Source organism: Gorilla gorilla, chromosome 7 (genome assembly GCF_029281585.2).
Source record: "Gorilla gorilla gorilla isolate KB3781 chromosome 7, NHGRI_mGorGor1-v2.1_pri, whole genome shotgun sequence".
Classification (NCBI taxonomy): domain Eukaryota; kingdom Metazoa; phylum Chordata; class Mammalia; order Primates; family Hominidae; genus Gorilla; species Gorilla gorilla.
Genome location: NC_073231.2, coordinates 31,647,230 through 31,671,747, shown reverse-complemented (window position 1 = coordinate 31,671,747; position 24,518 = coordinate 31,647,230). Strand labels below are relative to the sequence as shown.

Below are 24,518 nucleotides of genomic sequence, written 5' to 3'. Positions count from 1 at the left end.
CACTGTCAATGAGTAGTAATATTTGAAGATAATCTTTTTTTTCTGAGTAGTAAACCTCAACAGTAGATTTAGCCTAATTCCTAAGGGCCCTAAAATTTTCAGAATGGCCAATGAGCACTGGCTTCAACCGGCATTAGCCCCTAACAAGAGAGTCAGCCTGTCCTTTGAAGCTTTGAAGACAGGCATTGACTTCTCCTCTAGCTATGAAAGTCCTAGATGGCATCTGCTTCCAATAGAAAGTTGTTCGTCTGCATTGAAAAATCTGTGGTTTAGTGGAGCCATCTTCATCAATGATCTTAGCTGGGTCTTCTAGAGAACTTGCTGCAGCTTCTCCATCAGCACTTGCTCCTTCACCTTCACTTTTATGTTACAGAGGTGATTTCTTTCCTTGAGCCTCATGAACCAACCTCTGCTAGCTTCCAACTTTTCTTCTGCAACTTTCTGAACCTCTCTCAGCCTTCATAGAACTGAAGGCCTTGCTCTGGATTAGGCTTTGGCATAAGGGGATGTTGTGGCTGGCTTGATCTTCTATCCAGACCACTCTAACTTTCTCCATATCAGCAATAAGGCTGTTTCACTTTCTTATCATTCATGTGTTCACTGGAGCAGCTAACTTTTCCTTTGCATTCACAATGTGGCTAACTGGCAGAAGAGGCCTATCTTTTGGCCTGTCTTGGTTTTCAACATGCCTGCCTCACTCAGCTTAATCATTTCTAGCTTTTGATTTAAAGTGAGAGGTGGGCGACCCTTCCTTTTACTTGAACACGCAGAGACCACTGTAGGATTCTTAATTGGCCTAATTTCAATATTGTTGTGTCCCAGGGAAAAGGGAGGCCCAAGGAGAGGATAGGGAAATGCATGGTCGGAGGAGCAGTCAGAACACACACATTTATTGATAAGTCTTATGTGGGCACAGTTTATGATGGCCCCTCAAAACGATTACAATACTAACGTCGCTGATCACCAATCACCAATCACCAACCATAGCAGTTATAATCATAATGAAAAAGTTTGAAATATTGTGAGAATTACCAAAATGTGACAGAGACACAAAGTGAGCACGTGCTGTTAGAAAAATGGCACCAATAGGCTTGCTCATTGTAGGGTTGCCACAAATGTTCAATTTGTAAAAAATGAAATATCTGGGAAGTGCAATTAAAGCAAAGTGCAATAAAATGAGGTGTGCCTGTTCATAGCTGGTGCTCAAGAGGTATTTACAAATGAAGTAGATGAATGAATGAATGAATGAATGAATGGGTTGGCATCCCAAGGGTAAGGAGCTCTTAAATGAGACAAGACAGCCCCACAGCCCCACCTAGGGCTCCTGTATGTGTTGTCACTGCCCCTGAGAGAGAGGCCAGAAATTGGCCCAAACTCTCCTGCCTTCTCCTTCCTTGGGTGGCCACTGACAGTGGGGACAGTGGTGGGATGTGGTAGTCATCTGTGCCGCAGGGCTGGCTGCTGGGAGGCAGGGGATCAAAGGGCTCCAGACGGAGAACCAACAAACGTCCCATGGCACTGTGTTGTGTGCCTATGGCTTTGGCAACAAATTACCAGAAATTTGGTGGCGCAAAACAACAGATTTATTGTCTTATAGTTCTGAAGGGCAAAAGTCTGAAGTGGGTCCAACTGGGCTAGAGTCAAGGTGGCCACAGGGCTTGTTCTCCCTGGAGGCTACCGAGGAGACCTGTTCCTTGCCTTCTCCAGCTCTGACAGGCTGCTGCCTTCCTTGGCCTGTGGCCTCCTTCATCCATCACATCTGTCACTCTGGCTGTGTGTCTCTTGTCACACACTGCCTCCCTCTTGTTTTATTTATTATTTTGAGATAGGGTGTTGCTGTTACCCGGGCTGGAGTGCAGTGGTATGACCACGGCTCACTGCAGCCTCCACCTCCGAGGCTCAGTCTATCCTCTCACCTCAGCCTTCTGAGCAGCTGGGACTATAGGCACAGGCCACCACGCCCAGCTAATTTTTGTATGGTTTTGCCATGTTGACCAGGCTGGTCTGAAACTCCTGAGCTCAAGCAATTCACCTGCCTTGGCCTCCCAAAGGGTTGGCATTACAGATGTGAGTTTCCACACCCAGCCAGTGTTGTCACAGAGATCCCTGTAAGATCAGGACCCCTGATTCTGGGATCCCTGTGACAACACTGGGCTCAGTGTGATAACTGAGAACAATCTCCCAATCTCAAGGTCCTTAACTTTATCACATTTGCAAAGTCTCTTTTGCCACGGAAGGTGGCATGTTTTCAGGTGCCAGGGCTTAGGATGTGGACATCTTTGGGGGCCTTTACCCTCCCTACTACAGGTACCATCTCATGGAGCACCAAGACTCTTGTTTTGATTTTCAGTGATTGTTTCTCATTTAAATAAAGAAAATCAGATTAAATAATTAAAGAAATCTTAAGTGATATTACTATGACACATCCATGTTAATCTTAACACAGACGGCAAGGCAACCAGACAAACAATAATCGGAGGGGGGAAAGGAAGGTGTGTCCCCTTTAGCATAAACTCAGAAAGAATTCACTGCCATCATCTGGAGACCTGAACTAGGGAAATCCCCGCTAGCCTCTGGCCAGGTCCCTGGGTGCCCTCTCAGCCCTCTGGTGGTAGCTGATGGATAAGCCACATAGAACCCACCTGGTGGGGACTCAGTGGACAGACATGAGGTTGCCCAGGCAGCCCTCATGAGCCTCTGATGGAAGCATAAGCAGGAGCAAATCAACAGCCTATGGCGCTGTCTGGAATGGAACGCTCACCTCTGTCCGTGAAGACGACGGCAAGGAAGGCAGGAGATCATCCACGCTCCCGATGAGCTTCCGCAGGGTCAGCCCCACATTCTGGGGAGAGAAAGGGGCAGGATGGCCGCCACTCCTAGCTATTGGAGAGAGCCAGGTTTCCCCTGGGGAGAGCTCTCCTGGGGTGGTGCTGGTCCCCCATGAGTGGCCTGGGACTCAATTCCCCTGGCCCAGCTTGCTGTAAGAGGATCTGCTGGGCCACCCAATAGGAAGCGCAATCCCCTTTCCTTCCAGGGCGGAGTTGAGCCGCCTCCACCTCCCCAACCCAGCCCTGCTCTCACCTTCACCACCACTACGTAGCCCTCGGGGGGCAGCTGACAGAGCTCATTCTTGAGCTCCAGCACGGCCCGCACCAGCTCCATGACATTGAGGTACACCAGGTCATCGGTCCGGTCCAGGTTAGCTGTGGGCTGGATGGACTGAGTGGAAGATGCAGGTGGCCAGTGAGTTGGGGAGAGCCAGGGGCATGGCATGATTCTTTCCTGGGCAGGCACCACTGCGGCCAACTCCACCACCAGCCCGATTTGAAAGGACTCTTCTTTAGAATAATTGTGCCCTGTCCCGGGGTGCATTGCCTCTGTCCACTTCTGGGGCAGTTTCCAGCCAGGGAACCTTAACAGAATACCAGTGGTAGCCTCACAACAGACTATTAGAACCACCACCTGGACATAGGGTGCAGGCAGGCTTTTTTTCTTTGAAGAGACAGGGTCTCACTCTGTTGCCCAGGCTGGAGTATAATGGCACGGTCATAGCTCACTGATGCCTTGACCTCCTGGGCTCAAGCAATCCTCCTGCCTCAGTCTTCTGAGTAGCAGACATGCCAAGTCCAGCTAATCTTTAAAAAAAATTTTAGTAAAGATGGGTTCTTGCTATATTGCCCAGGCTGGTCTTGAATTCCTGGGCTCAAGCGATCCTCCTGCTGTGGCCTCCCAGAGTGCTGGGATTACAGGTGTGAGCCACTGCACCTGGCCTGTGCAGAGAATTTCAAAGCTCCTTAGGTGATTTTAATGGACAGCCAAGGCTGAGAACCACTGTTCCAGAGGAAAGAAAGCCAGCACCACCCCAGATGGCTGTAAGGACAATGGATGCTGGAAACCAAGTGAGGAGGCTCAGAAGAGGGAAGCAGCCCACACCCCTTTCCCTGAAGCTGGACCAGGGAGCTCTACTCCAAGTCTGGGAGGGGGATGGAGAGTGGGAGATTGGTTCTTCCTCTTGCTTTTTCATGAATTAGCTGTGTGGCCTTAGGCAAGGCACCCTGCCACCCACCCCCTAACCCTGGGCTTCATCTGTATCATGAGGACACTGAACTGGATTCTATCTGAGAACTGTGAAGCTTTCATAGACCATGGTCTTCAGTCTTGTGCAACCCTCACTCTCATTTATCAGTTTCAGCAGAGCCAACACATACCTGTGCGCCCAGCCTTGGGGGCTTCTGTGGGGGCCCTGTGAACTCCACTGCAATAAAAAGAACAGCGAGTGGGGGGCAGTTCTCAGCACTCCAACCCTTCCCTTCATACCTGCTGACATCAAATGAGCCCCCTCCCCTCTACCACCAGGAGACCTCAGGGAAATTAACTCTGAATCCAGGAAGTGGGCAGGGGAAGGAACCTCCTGGTCTCCCTGGTTTTACAGTAGTCAGGGACAGCATTGTTGTCCCTTTTATAGGAAGAAAAAGGCAAAGTCCCAGCAAGAAGGGGGGATTGCAGTAGTGCCCCAGCTCTGGCTTGGGCTTCCTGCCTGAAGGACACCAGGCCTGAGGAACAGTGCTGCGTGATCTGAAAGGAAGAAACCTCTCTCTCTGAAGCCAGCAGGTGTCTGTGGTGCCCCCACCCTGGGGAGACAGCAGCTCATGGGGTAAATTTGTGTGGATTCTCTAATGGTTTTCCCAGAGTGTTTGGGGCTGAAGGAAGCAAAATTGCAGCAGAAACATGCTATTCACTCCCACTTTGAAGAGCGAAGACACACAAAAGTCCACTCAGCACACTTTGTTCTTTTTTTTTTTTTTTTTTTTGAGGCAGGGCTTGCACCGAGGCTGGAGCACAGTGGCGTGATCACAGCTCACTGTAGCCTCACCCTTCTAGGCTCAGGCAATCCTCCTGCCTCGGCCTCCTGAGCAGCTGGGCTTGCAGGCATGCATCACCAGGCCTAATTTTCTTAATCTTTTGTAGAGATGGGGTCTTGCTATGTTACCCAAGCCAGTCTCAAACTCCTGGGCTCAAGTGACCCTCCCATCTCAGCCTCCCAAAGTGCTGGGATTACAGGTGTGAGCCATCACACCTGGCCTTCTATTCTCACCTCTGCCACCAAAGAGCTCTGTGACCACTCCAGGCAGCTCACACTCTGAGCCTTAATTTTCACTTGTAAGATAAGAGGGTGAGCTCAGAAGGGACCCTAAAGTCAGAAGGCTTGGGTTCAAATCTGAACTTTGCCAATTATTAGCTGTGTGAATTTGGACAAGTTACCTAATCACCCTGTGCCTCAGAAGATAATAAATGGTCCCAGGCCCATGCCTGACTTGTGTCCAGTTCTCTGTGACGGCTGTCATCCTCCTCCTCCTCAATGCCACCCCTCCAGGCCCCGGGCTTACTGCTGGCTCTTCCCTCCCTGCCTGCAACAGGGTCTTCTGGAGAGAGCCTGAGGGCTCAGCTGCCCCTCCCACTTTCTCTCCTCTGTCCCTCAGGCCTACAGAAGATGAATCTGAACTGGGACAGGCAGGTGGCACTGCTTAACTTTTCCCACGGGAGCTTCCGACAGAGCAGGAAATGAGGAAGAGAGAATTTGCAACTCCTCCAAACTAGTGCAGGAGGAGGGAGCGGAGGGGAAGCTGGCCTGCCCCACATGCTCTGAATTAAATCATGGCTGATGCTGCAGGGAATGCAGACAGACTCTGCTGCTCCCTGCCCTGGGCGGTGGGCAAGGATGGTGGCTCTGCACAAGGTGCCAAGAGGAAACCCCCCAAAGAAGGGCGGGAACACTCACGGTAGCCGACCTCCTTCTCTGGCGTCTGGAGGAAGGAGGAAAGAGAACAGGAACGTCACTCATGCGGCTCTGGAGACAACCCCCTCCCTGGTTACCCATTCCCCAGTCCCTCCACTGTGTGTTTAGAGATTACAGCCATGGGGTCGGGGGTGCTTCTGGGAGCAGCTCGTGACCCAAAGTGACCTTTCTGGGAGGCCGAGGGGCCCTGGGGAGGGCCACAGACAGCGCTAAGGGCACGATCACAGGAGAGTTCAGGAAAAGGGCCATGTAGGGGTTGGCAGAAAAGGAAAAGACACCCTCCCAACATGGAAAGCCACTGAGGAGGAGCTGGGCAGGCCTGGGGGTAGGAGCAAGTTGGGGGGGGGGTCCTATGGTGGGTGAGGCCTTCCCAGGCCTTGGCATGAAGGAGGCGGCTTCTCCTGGCAACTCACCAATGGGGACTTATCATTCATATAAACCATGGGGTCCTGCAGAGGAAGAAATGAGAGCGAAGGACTAAGAATTCTGGAGCTGAAAGCACCAAGAAGTCAGGGGACCCTTGCCCCAGCCACCTGGGTAGGTGGAAGAGGACACAGATGGGTGCAGGGCACCGACATCCTTCCTGGGGTGCTCACCAGGGACTTCTCCTCCTGCCTGAGCCACTGGTAGTCCTCCACCATCTGCTTCTGCTGTTTGTCCAGGATTTGCCGCATTTTGACCTTTTCAGCCTCCCACAGCTGCTGGGCCTCTTCTCGGCTGCTGGGTCGGATGAAGTCCTCCTCCTGGGAAGACGGCAGAGAGAAGGGAGAGGATGCAATGAGCCCTGCTCTCAGACTCAGGGAGGGACAGTCCTCTGAAGAACCTCATGGCAGCTGCAAGCCTTGGCCTGGCCAGCTGCTTTTTTCTCATAAGTTTGTTCTTAAACCCAGAGCTATATGTGCAGACAGCTACCCGGTATCAGCCCCGAGCATGTATCTGCGTTGCAATGTGATACCAAACCCGAGAACCCACTGCTCAATGTGCACTGTATTCAAATGATTACACGATCTGCTCATGATATTTTATCAAGTGACTGCCCTACTATTATCTCAGTGTTTGTGATGGTTGTTGTCATTTAATATATTTTAAAAAGAAAATCTATTAAAGTCTATTAAAATCTATTTTAAAATCTACTAAAAGCATCCAAAGGGTTTCCAAGGGGCTGGATTTTCTTAGTTGGAGAGCATCACACCCTTCTGATGCTATCTCCACCTAAGGACCAAGGTGGCAGGTCTGGAAGCTTCGAGAGACAGGGGTGCTGCCTCTAGCCTCACGGGGTGTGCAGTCCCACGTGTGTCCATGAATGAGCAGAGCCTGAGAGAACAAGCAACAGCATGCACCCACCAACCATGCCTTCCTATTAAGACATATTCTTTATTAAGATAATAGCTTGGGTTATTTAACTAAATGTTAGGAGAAATGCATGAGCTAAGAGATAAAATAAGGAACAAAATTTCATGAAATACAGCTCTATAGAGATAAGATAAATGCAATCATAGCTTGAGTTATTTAACCAATGATTAGAAGAAATTCATGAACTAATAGACAAAATGAAAAACAAAATTCAAAGAAATATAGTTTGATAGAGAGAAGATAAATGCTTCCTCTCCCTAGATCTAGTAATCTAACTCTTGCTTTAACTTACCTCTGGGGCTTTGGACCTATTCATAATTTTAGCTGCTAGTTCCTAAACAGGAAGTATTGCATGTCTTCCTATTTTCCTTCAATCTTCCCCCACGGTTCATTTGTATAAATATCTGCTCAGTGCCTCTAAACTATTTTGCTCTTGTTGTGCTGCACATGGGGACCCCGGCCTCCTGGACAGATGGAGGAGGAATATTATTGGCATCCTCTTGATTGCACAAAGCCCAGGAGTTGCCTTTGCTAGGGCAGGATTCTTCTGTGACATCTAAGCTGGCAGGTCCCTCAGTTCCTTGCCTTTGAAGTGGCCATTTGCATACAGGTCACTTGCAGAAGATGCTAACAATTATCTCTATCTACTTTTAGCAAGCAATAATTCCTACCAAGCCTCTTAAAAGAGTTTCCTCACTAAGCCCTACAAAACACACTTGAATATTACAATATGGTTTAAAAGTGGTTATATTGGGATGTTTTACTTAGTGCACACTGAGCTTCAATTACTAACCTCAATTTCTAATCACACGTTTCCCCACGAGTTAGGTTTCTTGCTGAAATATTCTTTATTCATTAATCTATTCAACAATTATTTATTAAGCAACTACTCTGTGGCAGGGCTGGGTGCTGGGAGGACAGTGATGTTAAACTATACGATGTTCTTATTCTCATGGGGTTAAGTAAATACTAGTTAGACCAGGGCTCCTCAACCTCAGCACTATTGACATTTGGAGCCAGACAAGTCCTTATTTCCAGGGCAATTTCCTGTGCATTGTAGGATGCTTAGCAGCATCTCTGGCCTCCCCACAATATATGCCTATAGCACCACCCCAGTTGTAACAAAAATGCCGCCAGACATTGTCAAATGTCCTCTCAGAGGGAAAATAACTTAGCTGAGAACCACTGAGCTAGACCTTATTTTAGGAAAACAAATTCCAGCATATAAGAGTATTTTATAATCATGGAATTGATAAAAATAAAATAGGTTTTGTTGATCAGAGGCCGATACTCAAAAATGAGGACATTTTCAGGAGATCGAGACCATCCTGGCTAACACGGTGAAACCCCGTCTCTACTAAAAATACTAAAAATTAGCCGGGCGTGGTGGCGGGCGCCTGTAGTCCCAGCTACTCAGGAGGCTGAGGCAGGAGAATGGTGTGAACCCAGGAGGCGGAGCTTGCAGTGAGCCGAGATCGTGCCACTGCACTCCAGCCTGGGCGACAGAGCGAGACTCCGTCTCAAAAAAAAAAAAAAAAAAAAAAATGAGGACATTTTAAGGCCATAAAAATCCCCAGTTAAATGTCAACACCTGCAGACACAATGGCATGGCTGCCCCAGGCTGTTGACAAATAGTGACAAACAGGAACTAAGTGTCAAAAGTTCTAAATATAGAGTTAGGGATTTCTGGATGTGAGAAAAATGTATGGGTTAAGGAAGAGTATGGTAAGTACCAGTTGGATGAGCTACTAGAATCAAGAAAATTCTACAAGTATTTGTAAGTATTTGTAAGTTTATAAGTGTTGACAGAAGATTCCACCACTGAAATGCCTAGCATGCCCCAGGCCTGATCGTACCACATATTCTAACAAACACAGATTAGGAGACATCCTGATGCCTTCCAATTTCATAATAAAACTCAAGGAGAAAAATGAACACTCAAAAAAATGGAATCTCTTTGAGGTTGGTTTTGCTGAAATGTGCCTCCAATATTCTTATTAGGTAATGGATACTTACATTGCTCATTACATTCTATTCTTAAAAGGAATTGGGTACTCATGGTGTTTTAAAATGACTCTCGTAAGTTGTGACACCTTCCATAATCTGGCTATGACCCATCTGTTGGCTTTATTTCCACATCCACAAGTACCCTTCCCGCTGTAGTCCAACAGTTCTTGCACTTGTCCTGTGGTTTCCCACCACTCAGTCTTGCCTCCTACTGAAGCCCCTGCCTCTTCCATTCCCTTTATCTCAGTTTCCTCCTGTCCACATCTTTCCCATCTTTCAAGGCCCAGCTTTTAAATAGAAGCTGGAAAGGGTTATCCTCCTCTCTGAACTCCCACTTTGTGGTACCCACAACCTTCTGGCTTGCATTACAGGTAAGTGTGCACCTGGTCTGATCCTTCTGGTCGACTGTAAGCGCTTTGAAAGCAGCGCCTCCCCCTTCAGCGCCAAGGACAGCGTCCAGCAATCACAGCAAGCCCTACTGTTTATTGAATTGTATTATTGTTATTTTATTTATTTTTATTTATTTTTGAGACAGGGTTTTGCTCTGTTGCCCAGGTTGGAGTGCAGTGGCGTGATCTCAGCTCACTGCAACCTCTGCCTCCCAGGTTCAAGTGATCTCCTGCCTCAGCCTCCTGAGTAGCTGAGATTACAGGTGCACACTACCATGCCTGACTAATTTTTTGTATTTTTAGTAGAGATGGGGTTTTGCCATGATGGCCAGGCTGGTCTCAGACTCCTGACATCAAGTGATCCACCCACCTTGGCCTCCCAAAATGCTGGGATTACAAGCGTGAGCCACCATGCCTGGCCTTGAATTGTATTATTTTTAAAGCTCAATTGTGAGGTCTTCAGGAGAGAGACTGCTGCCATCCCAATGCTGGTATGGCATCCCACAGACTCCCTGATGAGTCAGGCTATAGAGCCACTCAGTAGAAAAACTGTTTTTCTGGGAATACCACCTCTGTATTTTTGTTAAATGCTTCCAAATGCTTTGTGAGGAGCCTATTATACCTTCTCAGCATTCTACCTGGAAGAGACTTTCTCAGTGTTTCTGATCTGTGTCATAAAATGGAGCTTATATTTTTAACTTTTTTGGGTTTGTTTATTTAAAGACATGCTCATTATGTTCTTTTAGGCAGATTTTCCTTATGGCAATTACTTCTAAAGCCCTGATACAAAAGGTCTTTTTTCCTACTGCACAATCTCTTTATGCAACTGAACAAGGTCCTTGTGGAGAAGCAGGAAATTGGACGAAGGCAATGCTACCCCTCAAATGTGCAAAACAGCTTCTTCCTAAAATAACACAATTTAAAGCAAAACTTACTAAAACAATCATTTATGAATAGAGAGTCAAAGTCAGGAGGGTGGAGGAACCGAACACAGCCTAAATTATAGCACCTGCCTAAAAATATAGTTTATTATTGTTAAGCACACGCAAAGACAGAAATTGGTTAAATTAATATAAAAGAGAACAACGAGGTAGGTCAGAGGAAAATTGATTTCACAAAAAATCTTAGTGTCTGGAATTCTAAGTTATCATGCTCATTTCAAAATTCTACTAAATTAAGCATAATGGCATGAAAGTAATATCAGCATACTTGCCTACATCTTCCAAATATATTATGATAAACATCTAATTTTTTTCAAAAAATATTTTAGTCATGTTTAGTGAGCCTGAATTATTGTGCATGCATGCAGAGTTAGAGCTAAAATAAGTGTTTTCGTTGGTTTAGTAAAATAGATCAAGTGTTCGTGGCATCTGACCACTAGGGGCCATTTGTATGGAAGAAGGTGGTTGGTGACCAGTGGGCATCTGGTTATAAGCAAAAGTGTCTTTTTCACACAAGACCTGACAATCAGAAGCCAGCCATGAAGCACTCCGGGCTTCACCAGCAGTTAACAACCCCCCGTGACAAAGAGCTGACAAGGGAGGTGGCTTAGGTCCCTGCTCTAGCCAGTTAATGAGGCTGTATTCCCACTAGCCCTAAACTCCTTCTCACCCAGCAGCAGCCTGAACAAAAGCAGAAAGGGGAGCAGCCACAAGAAAGCCTTTCCTTTGACTGAGGAGAGATTTCACACCCAAAGCCATCATTTAGGAAGGATACTCTCCAGCACCACTAAGCTGTGCTGTGCCCTGCCTAGGAGCCTCCATGCTGCCACAGATCCCCCTACCCCTGGGGCTCAGGAGAGGGAGAGATTTGTACATCTCTAGCCATAGCACCAGCATGGCCAAGGGCAGGTTAGGTCCAGCTGGTGTCCTCCAGAGCAGGGCCTGGTGTGGCTGCCAGCCTCTGATGTGTTTGCAAAGGGAAGGAAGTCACAGAGTGCCACCTCAGTGGCCTGACTGGTGCATGGGAGCAGGAAGGGCCCTCCTGAGCTGAGGACGTGGGGTTTCCAGTGTCCCCGGCCACCTCCCTCCAGCAGCCTCCTCAGTCCGGGCAGGGACCAGCATGCAGAGCCCTCTTACCCGCATGCTGTGGCGTTTGAAGACATTGTGCCGGTGGAGAGGTGGGGTGTGCAGTGAGTTAACGGGAGATGGATACTCCATAGGGCTGGTGAGCGTAGGAGAGCTGGCACACAGACCCTCGGGAACCTATTCAGGAAAAGCAAAGAAGCACAAGGCACGGGACAAAGCGAGAAGGTAGACAATTAGCTGCTACAAACACGAGCACAAAGAAACTATGCATGAGCACCACAGGGGATGGGGCTTGCTCTCCAGGAGTTAATAAAGAACAAAACGTGGGCCTTCCATTGCTCCGAGAGAGATGGTGGAGCAGCGCAGCCTCTCATTCATCCAACATTCCCCCAAGATGCTCTGCACACAGTGGGGTCCACGCTGGTTACTGACCCACTGAAACCAGGGCTCTTCCTTCAGGACTCTTCAAAAAATAGTTGTTTCAGTTGCATTACAGACTGACTGATGTGGTTAACACACCAATTTATACAGATATGTATGAATTGTTTTTTAAAAATTAAGATAGGCTCTTGCTCTGTTGTCCAGGCTGGGATGCAGTGGTATGATCACAGCTCACTGCAGCCTTAAACTCTTGGCCTCAAGCGATCCTCTTGCCTCAGCCTCCCACATAGCTGGGACTACAGATGTGTGCCACCATGCCTGCCTTGAATTTTTTTTTAATTAAAAAATAAGTATATCACAATTTTATTGTATAACTCTTTGTTTTTAGAGATGGGGTCTCACTATATTGCCCAGGCTGGTCTCAAACTCCTGAGCTCAATGAATCCTCCCATCTCACCCTCCTTATAGCTGGGACTACAGGTGTGTTCCACCCTATCTAACTCTCTGTTTTAAATATTGCATATGGGTATATCTCTTTTTTTTCAGAACGATTTTTTCATCTTCTAAATCAGGCTTTCTCTTCACATGAAGATGATTTATCTATTAGTCCTTAGATGGTCTTGTTTTGGCACTCAGGCATTTCCTTAAGAACAAATATAGGACCATGGGACACCGCCTTTCTATAAAGGGCACCAACTAAATGGACATTATTTCTGGTGGTTGAGGGGATCAATTTTTGAGCAGTGACTCTGAGCTGGGGGATGCAAGAGAAGAAATAAGAGGAGACTGGACTCCCTCTCTCCTAGAGGCAAGAGAGACACAGAACAGAGACGTTCAGGGTCAGGGACGCACAGCCTGGCAAAGAGTCATGGTTGGGGACAATGGAGCTGGGAGAAAGCTCAGGTAAAACCCTGCTGTCTCTTCAATGGCCACCCAGGTTCTGGATGGGGCCTCTTTGGGGAGTCCCATGGAGCCAGTCCATTTGCTGGGAAATATTCCCTGGGATTCCTTCTGGTAAGGAGGCCAGGGAGGCCTTACATGTGGGGAGAGAGCAGCAGGCAGGCACACAAAGCAGCAGATGATGTAGACAGAGGGATGGGGCTTAAGGCAGGTCTTAGCTGAGCACAGCCTGGGAGAACTGCATTTTAATTCTTGTGATCTGAGTCTGCATCCTGTTCTGGGTGCCAAAGAAGAGTCAACCTAGGCCATCTCCATCACCCAAGTGGGTGACTGCTGCTCCTCTAAGGCACAAGAATGGAGTTTCAGGACCTGGATGAGAGGTAGACCTGAAGTTCCCGTCCTCTGGTTCTATCTTTACCTGGAACTGCAGCTTTGGAGCCAGGAGGTTGGTTTGCGGAGGGGGTCTGTACTTAGGTCGGCTGGGCTGGAGAGAGAACACAGATGGGTCAGTCTCTGTCCCTCTCCTTGAGTGAACACAACTCACCAAGGGGAACATCAGGTCAAAGACACCTCAGGCTTGTTCCGAAGGAAGGAAAGTTGAGGGACAAAGCTGTCATGAAACTCATTTTGCATCCATTTATTGAGCACTGATTATCTACTGAGTGGTGGAAGGTACAAAGAAGCCACCTCACTGCCCTCCTGGGGCTATGGCTAATTGGAGGGTTAATGATTGGTGCATGTGCCGCCTCCCTATACGTGGGAGCACCCACCAAGTCAGAGCTCCAGAGCCACAGGCATGCAGAGGTAGGAGCTCACCAGGGGCTTGGGCATTCACAGAAGCTGCATGGAAGAGATGAACACTGAGCCAGGCCCGCGGGGAGGGGTGGGACATGTCAGGCAAGAGGGACAAGTGAGAAAAGGCCTTAGATGGAATCAGACACTGTTATGGACTGAATATTTGTCCCCCTTTTCAATTTGCATGTTGAAGCCTGAACCCCCAATGTGATAGCATTAAGGAAGTGCAGGTTTTTGGAGGTAATTAGGGTCAGATGAGGTTATGAGGATGGAGCCCATGATGGGATTGGTGCCCTTATAAGAAGAGAAAGAAAGACCACTCTGTGTCTGCCAGGTAAAAACACAGTGAGAAGGTGGTTGTCTGTAAGCCAGGCAGAGAGCCCTCACAAGACACCAACACCTTGATCTTGGACTTCCCAGCCTCCAGAACTGTGAGAGATAAACATCTGCTGTTTAAGCCACTTTGTCTGTGGTCTTTTGTTGCAGCCGCTCCAGTTGACTAAGACAGGCACGGCCTCTCAGACCCACCCACCTAATGGCAGCAGGGCCCTGGCTCCTGAGCTCAGGGTGGCCATGGGGGGTATAGATGTAGGGACTGGACCTAAAAGACCCAGGATACTTCCCACCCATGTGTCCTCAGGGGGATCTCGTTTGTTCCTAAGAAAACACCTAGAAGAGAAGCCCAGCCCCTCAGGGGACACTTTTGAGGAATGATTCTTGACCCAGCTATCCCACAAGGTGGCTGCTATCTCCAAGTCCACCTGCCAGGGCACTGATGTGACATGCTGACAGTGATGGTGGATGCTGGGTGAAGGACTGAGAAAGGGCTGTAGGGGGCATCCTGCCTGTGCAGTAAGGGGGACATGGATCAGACAGGGACCTGGCTTTGCTTTGACTCACAGGACTTATGAGGCCATGGCTTGGCTTACCTTGGGTGGGGGTTCCTGGAAGGTTGTGGGCTCCAAGATTTTGGGGGTTCGGTAGCGAGCATTCCTCTCTTGCTCCATGGCAATGTCCTTCTCCATCTGATAAATGTCACTGCAGGGAGTCAGGTCAGATAAGGAGAGAAACAAGGTCAAAGTGAGACGCTCCTTGGGGCTCCTCTTTGTACTTCGTGGAGGCGCAGAGAGGCCTGGGCAAGGCTGCTAGGTCCCATTTCCGTTTCGATCTCCACTGCAGAGTGGCCTGGGGAGAGCCCCCTGAGACAGGCTTGGATATGGGCCCTGAGGCCACACTGAGGTTGGGAGGATCACAGGAATGGATCCAAGGTGGAAAAGCGTCCTTGGTGAGCCAGTCCCAGCCCAAACACGCAGCAGGAGCCTGACTGCAGCCCCACTCCTCAGGCCTTTTGCCCTCCTGGGCTTGTGATTGGCACCAAACCCCTATGTAGATTTCCAAAGTCCCAGCCAACTTCATGGCCCTGGCCTAGAATCTACATCTCCTATTTCTCACGAAACATCCCCCAACGCATCCCTGGTATGTGCTAATGAGGCATGTGGGTTCACTCCCAGGCTAGCCATGTGCGCGCCTCTCACCTTTCTTACCCAATCCAGTGCTCCTAACCTGGAATCACAGAGCCCAGAGGACTCTGGAATTATTACTGCCCATGAATCCACATGTTCATATGGGTAGCAAGTATTATATACTACTGAATATGTGACACTTGATACTGTATTTTCAAGTGTGTAAGTATTTTATTATGTATAATAAAAATGCATTATATAGCCCACTACATTTTGTTCAGCAAAAGATTTTTAAAATATAACTATTGTTACACAGAGACACTCAAAATTTGACACTAGAAGGGCCTTTCCTACCTGGAACGGTTAGGAAACACTGATCAAATCCCTTCTGAACTCTAAGGAGGAAGTGTCAGGTGGTGGTCTGAGGAAGCAACCTGCGGTCTTCTAAGTCTGAAACAGATGACCTTCTTCCCCAGTGACCTCCCCAGACCTAGGGAATCATGGCTCCTGGGCACCAACGGGCCCTCAGGTCCCTTATCCCCCATTCAGAAGGGAGAGGTGGCCCCTGGGTCATAGTCTTGAAAACAGGTCAAAGATCACTCCCTTCCTTGCTATCTGGGAGGAAACATCAAAGTCGAGAGACAAGGCGAGAGGAAAGCAGGTAGGATGCCTCAACATCACAAAGAGCACAGGCACTTCAATGAGAGTCTGGCTCAGGCTTTTGAGTCTAACCTAGAAAATATTTTCTGAGCACATCCTTTGAACAAGGCTCTGTGCTCTGTGTTGACAGATGCCCAGACAAGTCAGGCTTCCCCAGGACTGCCTTATCTCTGAGCTCATATCTGACAGTGAACCTGGCTTCAGCCTCCCATCCTTGACCCTGGCCCGTCTTGTTTAGGGAGATGTGGTGCAAACCTCTCTGCGTGCTGGTCTTGCTCCCTGGTGCAGCCGGGTGGGCCCCCAGCCCACAGCCCACACTCCATGCTCACCTGAGGCTGCACACCAGCTCGGTGAAGCGGGGCCGGTCACTGGGGTCGTAGTCCCAGCAGCGGGTCATGAGGGTATAAAGGACCGGTGGACAGAGATCAGGCTTGGGCAGCCGGTCTCCTTTCTCCAGCACCCCGATGACATCCTTGTTCTCCAGCCAGAAGAAGGGCTGCTTCCCAAAGCTCAGGATCTCCCACATGCACACGGCTGGGGTGTAAGGGAGCGTCAGGCCCTGGGTAGGGGAGACCAGTCCCTCCCACCCAGGAACACCATCGCCATTAGCACTCAGTCTCCACCAGGAGCAGCTCCTGCGGTCCTTCCTCCCCCTCCAGCACCCTGGGGTCCTGCCTACCATGGTGGTCTGCCCGAGGGACAAGTGACCTACATCTGCAGTAAGTGACCTAAGGCCTTGCTCGCTAGACCCCTGTCAGGGTGCTGCAGGATCAAGAGGTGGCAGTCATGGCATGTCATTGGGACAACAAGTGTCTTCTCTTAGGAGGGAGGGGAGCCGCTCCTCAGTAAAGCTGGAATTGGAAGCCTCGCACCAACACTTGGTGCCTGTGTGATTGCGGGCAGGCTCCTGACTCATCTGAGCCTCAGTTTTCGTAACAGGAAAATGAGAGTAACAATAATATTCTACAGGGTTGACCGTGGGAGCACTAAGTGAGATGGTTTGCAGGAGGTGTTCCGTAAGGGGCTGTCTCTCTACACCTGCCTTTGCTCTCTCTCCTTCCTGTACCTCTCTCAGAATAAGTCACAGAGTTTCGTCTTAGTTTCTGGGGCTGGTAGGTGGAGCACACATGTCACAAGAGCCTCTTCCAGGAAGATGAGCCTGCACAGCCCAGGCCAGTCCTTAGCCTGGGTCACTCCCCTTCCTACCCCTACTGGCCTCCCCACCTCTGAGACTTCTCAGTGGCCACAGCAAAATAGAACCCTGGGAAAGGAGGGTGGAGGTCAGACCCCTGCTCCCTGCACCCACCCCCTTAGCCTGGTTCAGAAGTGAGAATCTGAACACTTTTTCATGCCCTCCCAAATCAGCACTCACCGAACATCCAGACGTCACTGGCTGTCGTGAAGCGTCGGAAGTTAATGGACTCTGGGGACATCCATTTGATGGGGAGACGAGTCACAGAGGCTTTGGGTGGGCAAAGAGGTTGATTTTTAGGGAAGAAAGATCAGAATTATCCAGAAATACATCCTACTTTCTGAAGACCCTTAGCCTGGGCTGTCCAACTGTAGACTTCCTTCTTCTGGAATTTTTGGCTTCAGCGACCCCTCCAAGGCCAATGCAGAGGCTGGGAAGCCCCCTCACCTTTGTAATAGTCCTCGTCCTCAATGTACCGGGAAAGACCAAAGTCCCCCAGCTTCACACACTCAGGGGAGGCCACCAGGATGTTCCGGACAGCAATGTCCCTGGAAGAAGGGCATCAAGACCAGGATGAGGCACTGCCCACCCCCATGGGAGCAGGAACAGAGAGATGGACAGACAGATGGAAAAAGAGACCAAGAGTCTAAGCCAGGGACTCGGACTCCAGAGCAGAATCGGGCAGCTTCTGTGGGTCACTGCCCCCACCGAGTGGTCTTGCCACAGCACAGCTCAGGTGGGAGCCCAGCTGGCCCCTCTGCACCCCAACATGCACAGGTGCTTTGCCATCTCCTTCCCTCTTGCTGTTGGGCTCTGTCTCCCATCACCCCTTCATACATCTCCAGCTTGAAGCCTGGCTCGGATTCCTGGCATCTGCTACACTCCACTTCTGTGCTGTTGCCTACACTGTCCCCCATGCCAGGGAGGCTGTCACCTGGTGATTCTTCAAGGATAAACTCCAACCACTTCCCTGAACACAGGTATTCTCTCTCATCTGCATTTCCACAGGACTGGTTAGGTCTTTGGTATAGCAGGAGTGGCAGCGGCAGCACAGCTAACTCTGATGGGGCACTTAGGATACCAGGATCGCACGAGAGCTTCACACACCCTGAGTCATGACATAGAGACCCTCAGACCCCCCTGGTGCAGGGGAGGAGACTGGACCCAGAGAGCTGAAGGAACTTGCCCAGCAGCTCACCAGTGGAAAAGGGTGTCGCCCAAGTAGGCTACTCCAGAGCTGAGCTCTCATTCCTCCCAGGAGACACACCGCTGACTCAGTTTACCCTGTGTTCTTGCCATCACTCCCAACCCCAAACTAGTTTGCCTGCTTGCTTCTCACAGGCAGGCTCCACTCTCTAGTGTTTGTTTTTATAGTTGAAATGATGACTTAAAAGCATGGCCACTTCAAATAAACAAACAAAAGAAACAAATCTATCCTCCCACCACCTTTGTCCTGACAATTCATGTCTCCAGTTTGACTCTCATGCTAGAAAGTAAGCTTCACGAGGAAAAGGAGTTTTGCTTGTTTTCATCATGACTTTGTCCCAGAGCCTAGGTCACTGCCTGGCACTGAGAGGTGTTCCATAGTATTTGTTGGATGAATGAATGAATGAATGAATGCAGGGTTTTATCCCCTGATGTGGCTTTCCATAGAACCAGGCACAAGGCCACAGAGCCAATGTCAATGGTGGGTAATGCTCAACCACTGACTCCCTTGGGGGTCAGGTTCTCATGGCAGGGAATGGGAACAAAGCCAGGTAGAGCAGGGGCCAACTCCACAGCCACAGGGAGACTTGGATTTGGCAGCCCAGGGGTGTCGGCAACCAGGGTGATATCTGGACTAGGACCCCAGGATCTTCCTGGCCCTGCTCCAGCCCAGTCCCTTCTTCCTGGGCCATGTGCCACCAAGCCAGGGAGTTGGAAGTGAGCAAGCTCTGAGCAAGGTTGGGGGCGATTTCCTGGCACTCACAGGGGAGGGGCTAGAAGGTCTTGATATATAGACAGACACCTCGGACTTCAGAGTTACTCATAACAACCCCATGAGGTACATACAGTGCCTGCAACTTTACAGATGAGGACACAGGGTCAGAGAGGTTGCTCAAGTGCTCAAAGCTGCTGGGCCAATTGCTGGGATTCCAACACTGCTCTATGTCACCCACAAGCCCTGCTTCTACCCAGAGGCCTTGAGGATCTGGTGAAGGCCTGGTTTCCATACCGCTGGCCACTCCCTCCACCCCTACCTGTGCACGCAGTTGATGCTCTCCAGGTAGGCCATGGCTTTGCATATCTGCAGTGAGTACAGCACGAGGGTGAGCACCTTCAGGGAGTTCTTGTTCCGCTCCAGGTAGTGGCCCAGCTGCAGGAATGGGGAGGTGCCATCAAGACCCCTGGTTGGTCCCAGTATGGAGCCAGGGGACCAGGGTGCTGGCAACCCCTGACCCTTCCCTGGGGGTGGTGGGAGACAAACCCAAAGCTGGCAAAACGTTCCAGCAATTTCCTTGACAAACAGGGCCTCTGGCTTATTTCAGCGGAACACAGAAGTCAGCAGGCTGGGAGGAATGGGCTGTGCTCTGAATGCTCCCCATGCTGCAGCCCAGTTGTCATCGCAGGGTCCTCCAGCTCACCTCCCCATAGGGATACAATTCCATGATGATCCAGGTGGGCTCCTCTTCAATGATGCCAATCAGCTTCACGATGTGCGGGTGGTCGAGGTTCTTCATGATCACTGCAGTGCGGTGGGGCAAGAGGGACAGGTGGAGCGGCTCAAAGGTCCAATTCAGAAAAGGCCTTTGCTCTTCTAGCTGGGAGGACGGGGACCCCTCCTCCAACATGGGTCCCTGCACTGTTCACCGCTCTCTTCCCAGGCCCAAGCCCCTCCCATCTTGGAGGCCTGGTTGGTCTCAGGGGTCCCTACCTGCCTCGCTCATGAACTTCTCCTTGTTGTCCAGAGTGCAGTCTTTCTTGCAGGTCTTGACCGCTACATTGATTTTCTCCCCTTTCTGTAACAAGAGTGTGTTCAGGACCCCTTGGTCCAGCCCAGCACTCAGCAGAATGTTCCCTCCTGGCCTCCCCATGGCCTCCTGAAGGCTTTGCTGCCAGGCAAGGCCCCTTTCTCCTATGTCTCTCCTCCCCTTTGTCTTCCTCTCCTCTCCTTCTCCACTCCCCTTCTTCTTGATCAGGGTCTATTAGAACTGAAAAGGGCTGTAGTGGTCAAATGAGTCAAGCCCCTGGCCATCTAGATGAGGACACTGAGACTGAGGGGCCGTGTGACCTGCCCAAAGCCAGAGGCACCTGCAGGCCATTATCATGCCTGGGGGCTGGGCCTTTCTGTATCATTGGATTTTTCATTCTTACTGCCTCTTTCTTTCTTCCCCTGGGCCTGCTAGAAGCGTGACCACAGCGGTCAGCCTTGCCCTGCCCCATCACTGGCCTTGACACTAACTCCAGATCCTGCCTCACCTTTTCTCAGAACTGTCTTTATCCCACCTCCCCCTTTGTATTCTCCCACCAAGAATACTGACCATTCTCCAGGTTCTGCCTATATCTCCACCCCTGGTATTTTGCTACCCTTCTTGGAAATGACTCTTGTCTCCACCACTCTTTGACTATTTAATAAATACCACCATGCCCAGTGGACAAGAGGCCCTTAGGGACAAGGGGCCCCAAGTGGATGAAGGCTGTGCCAACTCCAACCTGCTCAGACTCGAGCTCTGTCTCACCCTACAGACATGTGGAAGAGGAGTGTAAGGGAAGATCCTGGAACTCACGTGATTTGTGTAGACACCTTCATAGACCTCCCCAAAAAAGCCTTCCCCAAGAATACGATTCAGGACCACATCTTCACGGGCAATGCCATACTGTGGACCTGCACAGACAGAGAAAACAGTCGCAGATCACAGAGATCGGTGGTATCCCCTAGGGAACCTGAGTGTCTGCACGCTCTAAAGCCAGGCATCACCAGATCTATAACACCTCAGCCAAGATCCAGGGACTGGGCTGGGGAAATGGGGGTCTAGAATGTTCCACTGTCTCAGACCCAGGGAATAGCCATCACCCTGCTCCCTCTGAAGGCTGGGTCCCAGGTCCACGTTACTAGAATCCCCGCACAGCTCCACGGGCACACAAAAGGTCAATCAGTATAGGGAGAGAAAAAAAAATCTCAGCTTTCAAATCCAAGGCATCTCAGGTTTGCCACTGTCTAAGTCTAGCACGAAGGGAGGATAAAGGAGGAAAAGAATGTTCCCTGTGGTGTCACCAGAGTCCTTGCCATGTTATTTCACAGGGCCTTGACTACGGTCGCTGTGGCGGGGTCGAGAACCTACCTCCGGGCCTTCGCAGGGTTTCGTCGGGAATCTCTGCGTAGATGTCTGACTCTGGAACAACAGGAAGAGGCTCAGCATGGACAAGATGCCCTCGGTGGGCACCGCCAGGAATCAGATGTGGGGCTCCCCGCTGGAGGCCAGTGGAGCCCAAGGGGGTAGGAGGAGAAGCCAGGCATGTCCTGGGCTCCCAGCCCAGGTTTTAGAGTGGCCACAGAGCCCAGGGCACCTTGGCTGAACTCCCTGCTCTCTGCTTCCTGACTTGCATTATTTAGGGCAAGTTGGTTAATCTCCCTTAATCTCAGTTTTCTCTTCTATGAAATGAGTATTGGGGGATGCTATAAAGATTGAATCAAATAATACCTGTTGCATGTTTAATACCATTAAGGACTGGATGTTTGTGTACCTCCCAAATTCCTTTGTTGAAGCCCTAACTCCCAATGCGATGGGATTAGGAGGTGGGGCCTTTGGGAGGTGGTGCACTCCTGAGTGTGGAGCCCCCATAATGGGATCTGTGCCCATGTACACAGAAGAAGAGAGGCCAGAACTCTCTCTTCATCACGTGAGCCCACAGTGAAAGGATAGCTATCTGCAAATGAGGATGAAAGCCCTCACCAGATGCAGACTCGGCCAGCACCTTGATCTTGGACTTCCAGCCTCTAGAACTGTGAGCAATAAAGTACCTGGTTTTAAGCCATCCAGTCTATAGTATTTTGTTATGGCAGCCCAAGCTGCTTAAGCCATGTACTAAGTACTCAATACGCACTAGCGATTACTATTCATGATTTTTTTTTTGAGATGGAGTCTTGCTGGGTTGACAGGCTGGAGTGCAGTGGTGCCATCTCAGCTCACTGCAACCTCCGCCTTCCAGGTTCAAGCTATTTTCCTGCCTCAGCCTCCCAAGTAGCTGGGACTACAGGCGCATGCCACCATGCCCATCCAATTTTTGTATTTTTAGTAGAAATGGGGTGTCACCATGTTGGTCAGGATGGTCTTGATTTCTTGACCTCATGATCCACCCACCTTGGCCTCCCAAAGTGCTGGGATTACAGGCATGAGCCACTGCACCCAGCCATAATTCACGATATTTTAAAGCCATCATTGAGAAGTTATGGGAGAGGATCATTTTTCTGTCACTTGGAGGAAACCCTCGGCAATGTCATGAGAGCAATCAGTGGGGAGCAAGCAGATGGGAGGCAACTGGAGCAGGTGGAGGATGCAGCAGGCAGCTCACCTATGCTGCAGCTCTCTGAGAGGTGGGACCGCCGGGCCTCCAGGTTTCTGTAGGAGGTGAGAGAGCAGAAGCCAGGTGAGCTCAGAGGCCGGTAATGTTCCCCTGGGCAGCCTCGGCCCGCCCTCTCCTCCTGCCCTCTGTGGAGAAGTAGTCTGTCCAAATTAGCAATGACCCGGGAGCACAGCCCAGGCTGCTGGGGGCTGGAGTTGGGGGACAGCAGCGACCCCCCAGGATAACACCAGGTGGCATGAAGGCATAGGAATATTCCTGCAGGTATTTATTGGGAGCGAAAGATCATCTTTTTTCAGGGTTCTCCTGGGCCTGAAAGCCAGAACCTATGGAGGTGGGGACTCCCAGTTTATTCTTATTCCTCTTAGCAGCACAGGCTGAGCTCAGGGCCCTGTCCTCTGCACCCCATTGTACTCACAGCATGGGGATCTGGGGCAGGCTGTTCCGCTTCTCACCATCTAGGAAGAGAGGAGGAAGGAGGAGGTTGGAGCTGGGGACACAGGGACCTGGGTGGGTGACTGACCTCCTCACTATTCCTACAAGGGACTCTCCTCCCATCCCTACCCCTAATTCCATTCTCTCCTAGCCTGGGAGCTAGTGAGGCCTTGGGCCAGAAGTGGAATCCTCCTTGGAGGCTGCCTCAGGCCAGATTTCACGTGCTGCAGCTGTGACCCCTGCTTCCTGAATCTGACCCAAGACGGAGACACACACAGGCGGGACCAGCCTTCTTCTAGCAATAGCTTTGAGCTTGCTGGGGCTAAAACGCCTCTCCTCCAGAAGCTGCCTCTATGTGGACCTTGATTAGCAGGGCTGTGGGTAGGTGGACTGGCCAGGGCTTAAAGCCTAAGATGGGCCCATTGGAAGCTTCCCGCTGGGCTGTGGGGGAAGCATCCTCATTCACTTATCCATCAGTGGCTTAGCTTCTGCCACTCTGCCTCTGGGGACTCGGGTGTGCTGCCACCCGTGGTCCAGCCACTTTACCTTTAAATGGAACCCACCTTTCCTAGGATGGATGATGAGAGAGCCTTGGTGCTCCCCCTGCAGCCGGCAGTAGCCGTCTATGAGGTCAGCCATGTTCTCAGCCTCTGCTAGGGACGAGGTTTTGATGGACAAGGCCTGCGGAGCAGAGACCAGCCAAGGGTGAGACCCCAGAGCCTTGGCTAGAGACCACCCCCAGGGCTGGAGAAGAGATGGCAGGACTCCTGCCACAACCCTTGCCTGGATGCCAATGCTGTCTGCACCTCTCCTGGGGCCCTGCCCTGGAGTCCAGACTGCACTCTGTCACCCCTTTCACCTGTACGCCCATGCTCTCCAAAGGCCAGTCCCAGGCCCCACTTATTTTGGCCTCTGAGCACATAGCACGATGCCTGGTACCTAGTAGGTGCTCAATAAACAGAAGCAGAAACTGAGAAAATGGAAGAGGGGGCTGGGTGCAGTGACTCATGCCTATAATCCCAGCACTTTAGGAGGCTGAGGCAGGCAGATCACCTGAGGTCAGGAGTTTGAGACCAGCCTGGCCAACACGGTGAAACCCCGGGTCTACTAAAAGTACAAAAATTAGTCGGGCCTTGTGGCATGCACCTGTAGTCCCAGCTACTCAGGAGGCTGAGGCAGGAGAATCTCTTGAACTGTGGAGGTGGAGGTTACAGTGAGCTGAGATTGCACCACTGCACTGTAGCCTGGGTGACAGAGTGAGACTTTGTCTAAAAAAAAGAAAGAAAGAAAGAAAGAAAGAGGAAGGGGAGGCAATGGGGCAGGGCACAGATGGGTGAAAGGAGAGAGAGATGAACGCTCTGCAGCCTGAGGTCTCTCTGGGTGTTTTACCGTAAAAAACAAACAAACAAACAAACAAACAAACAAACAAACAAACAAACCCATGTTTTTGAGGTCTTGATGTCCGCATCATTGTTCTCTTGGTATAACTTAGGCCTGTGATTTATACCTGATTTCTGGTCACCTTGAACATTCCACTACCTGAAAACCTTCCCAATT

At 50.3% G+C, this 24,518-nt stretch overlaps 1 protein-coding gene across 9 annotated transcripts in view; it reads right to left on the bottom strand.

Annotated features, from left to right (window-relative positions):
- Window positions 1-24,518, bottom strand: part of PTK2B (protein tyrosine kinase 2 beta) — a 148,495-nt gene that overhangs the window by 2,007 nt on the left and 121,970 nt on the right. For 8 of the 9 annotated variants that reach the window (XM_055348277.2, XM_055348278.2, XM_031013784.3 and 5 more), the window contains 20 exons: window positions 23,525-23,642; window positions 22,945-22,984; window positions 22,518-22,564; window positions 21,287-21,337; window positions 20,732-20,829; window positions 19,879-19,963; window positions 19,589-19,689; window positions 19,205-19,320; window positions 17,412-17,512; window positions 17,145-17,234; window positions 16,102-16,306; window positions 14,579-14,687; window positions 13,273-13,338; window positions 11,625-11,750; window positions 6,394-6,540; window positions 6,211-6,246; window positions 5,780-5,804; window positions 4,209-4,255; window positions 3,082-3,219; window positions 2,762-2,842 (listed from right to left, as the gene is read on the bottom strand). In XM_055348277.2, coding sequence (XP_055204252.1) covers window positions 2,762-2,842; window positions 3,082-3,219; window positions 4,209-4,255; window positions 5,780-5,804; window positions 6,211-6,246; window positions 6,394-6,540; window positions 11,625-11,750; window positions 13,273-13,338; window positions 14,579-14,687; window positions 16,102-16,306; window positions 17,145-17,234; window positions 17,412-17,512; window positions 19,205-19,320; window positions 19,589-19,689; window positions 19,879-19,963; window positions 20,732-20,829; window positions 21,287-21,337; window positions 22,518-22,564; window positions 22,945-22,984; window positions 23,525-23,642 — 1,827 coding nt within the window. The remainder of the gene's footprint in view (window positions 1-2,761; window positions 2,843-3,081; window positions 3,220-4,208; window positions 4,256-5,779; window positions 5,805-6,210; window positions 6,247-6,393; window positions 6,541-11,624; window positions 11,751-13,272; window positions 13,339-14,578; window positions 14,688-16,101; window positions 16,307-17,144; window positions 17,235-17,411; window positions 17,513-19,204; window positions 19,321-19,588; window positions 19,690-19,878; window positions 19,964-20,731; window positions 20,830-21,286; window positions 21,338-22,517; window positions 22,565-22,944; window positions 22,985-23,524; window positions 23,643-24,518) is intronic. The other variant, XM_063709154.1, reaches the window with a different exon arrangement.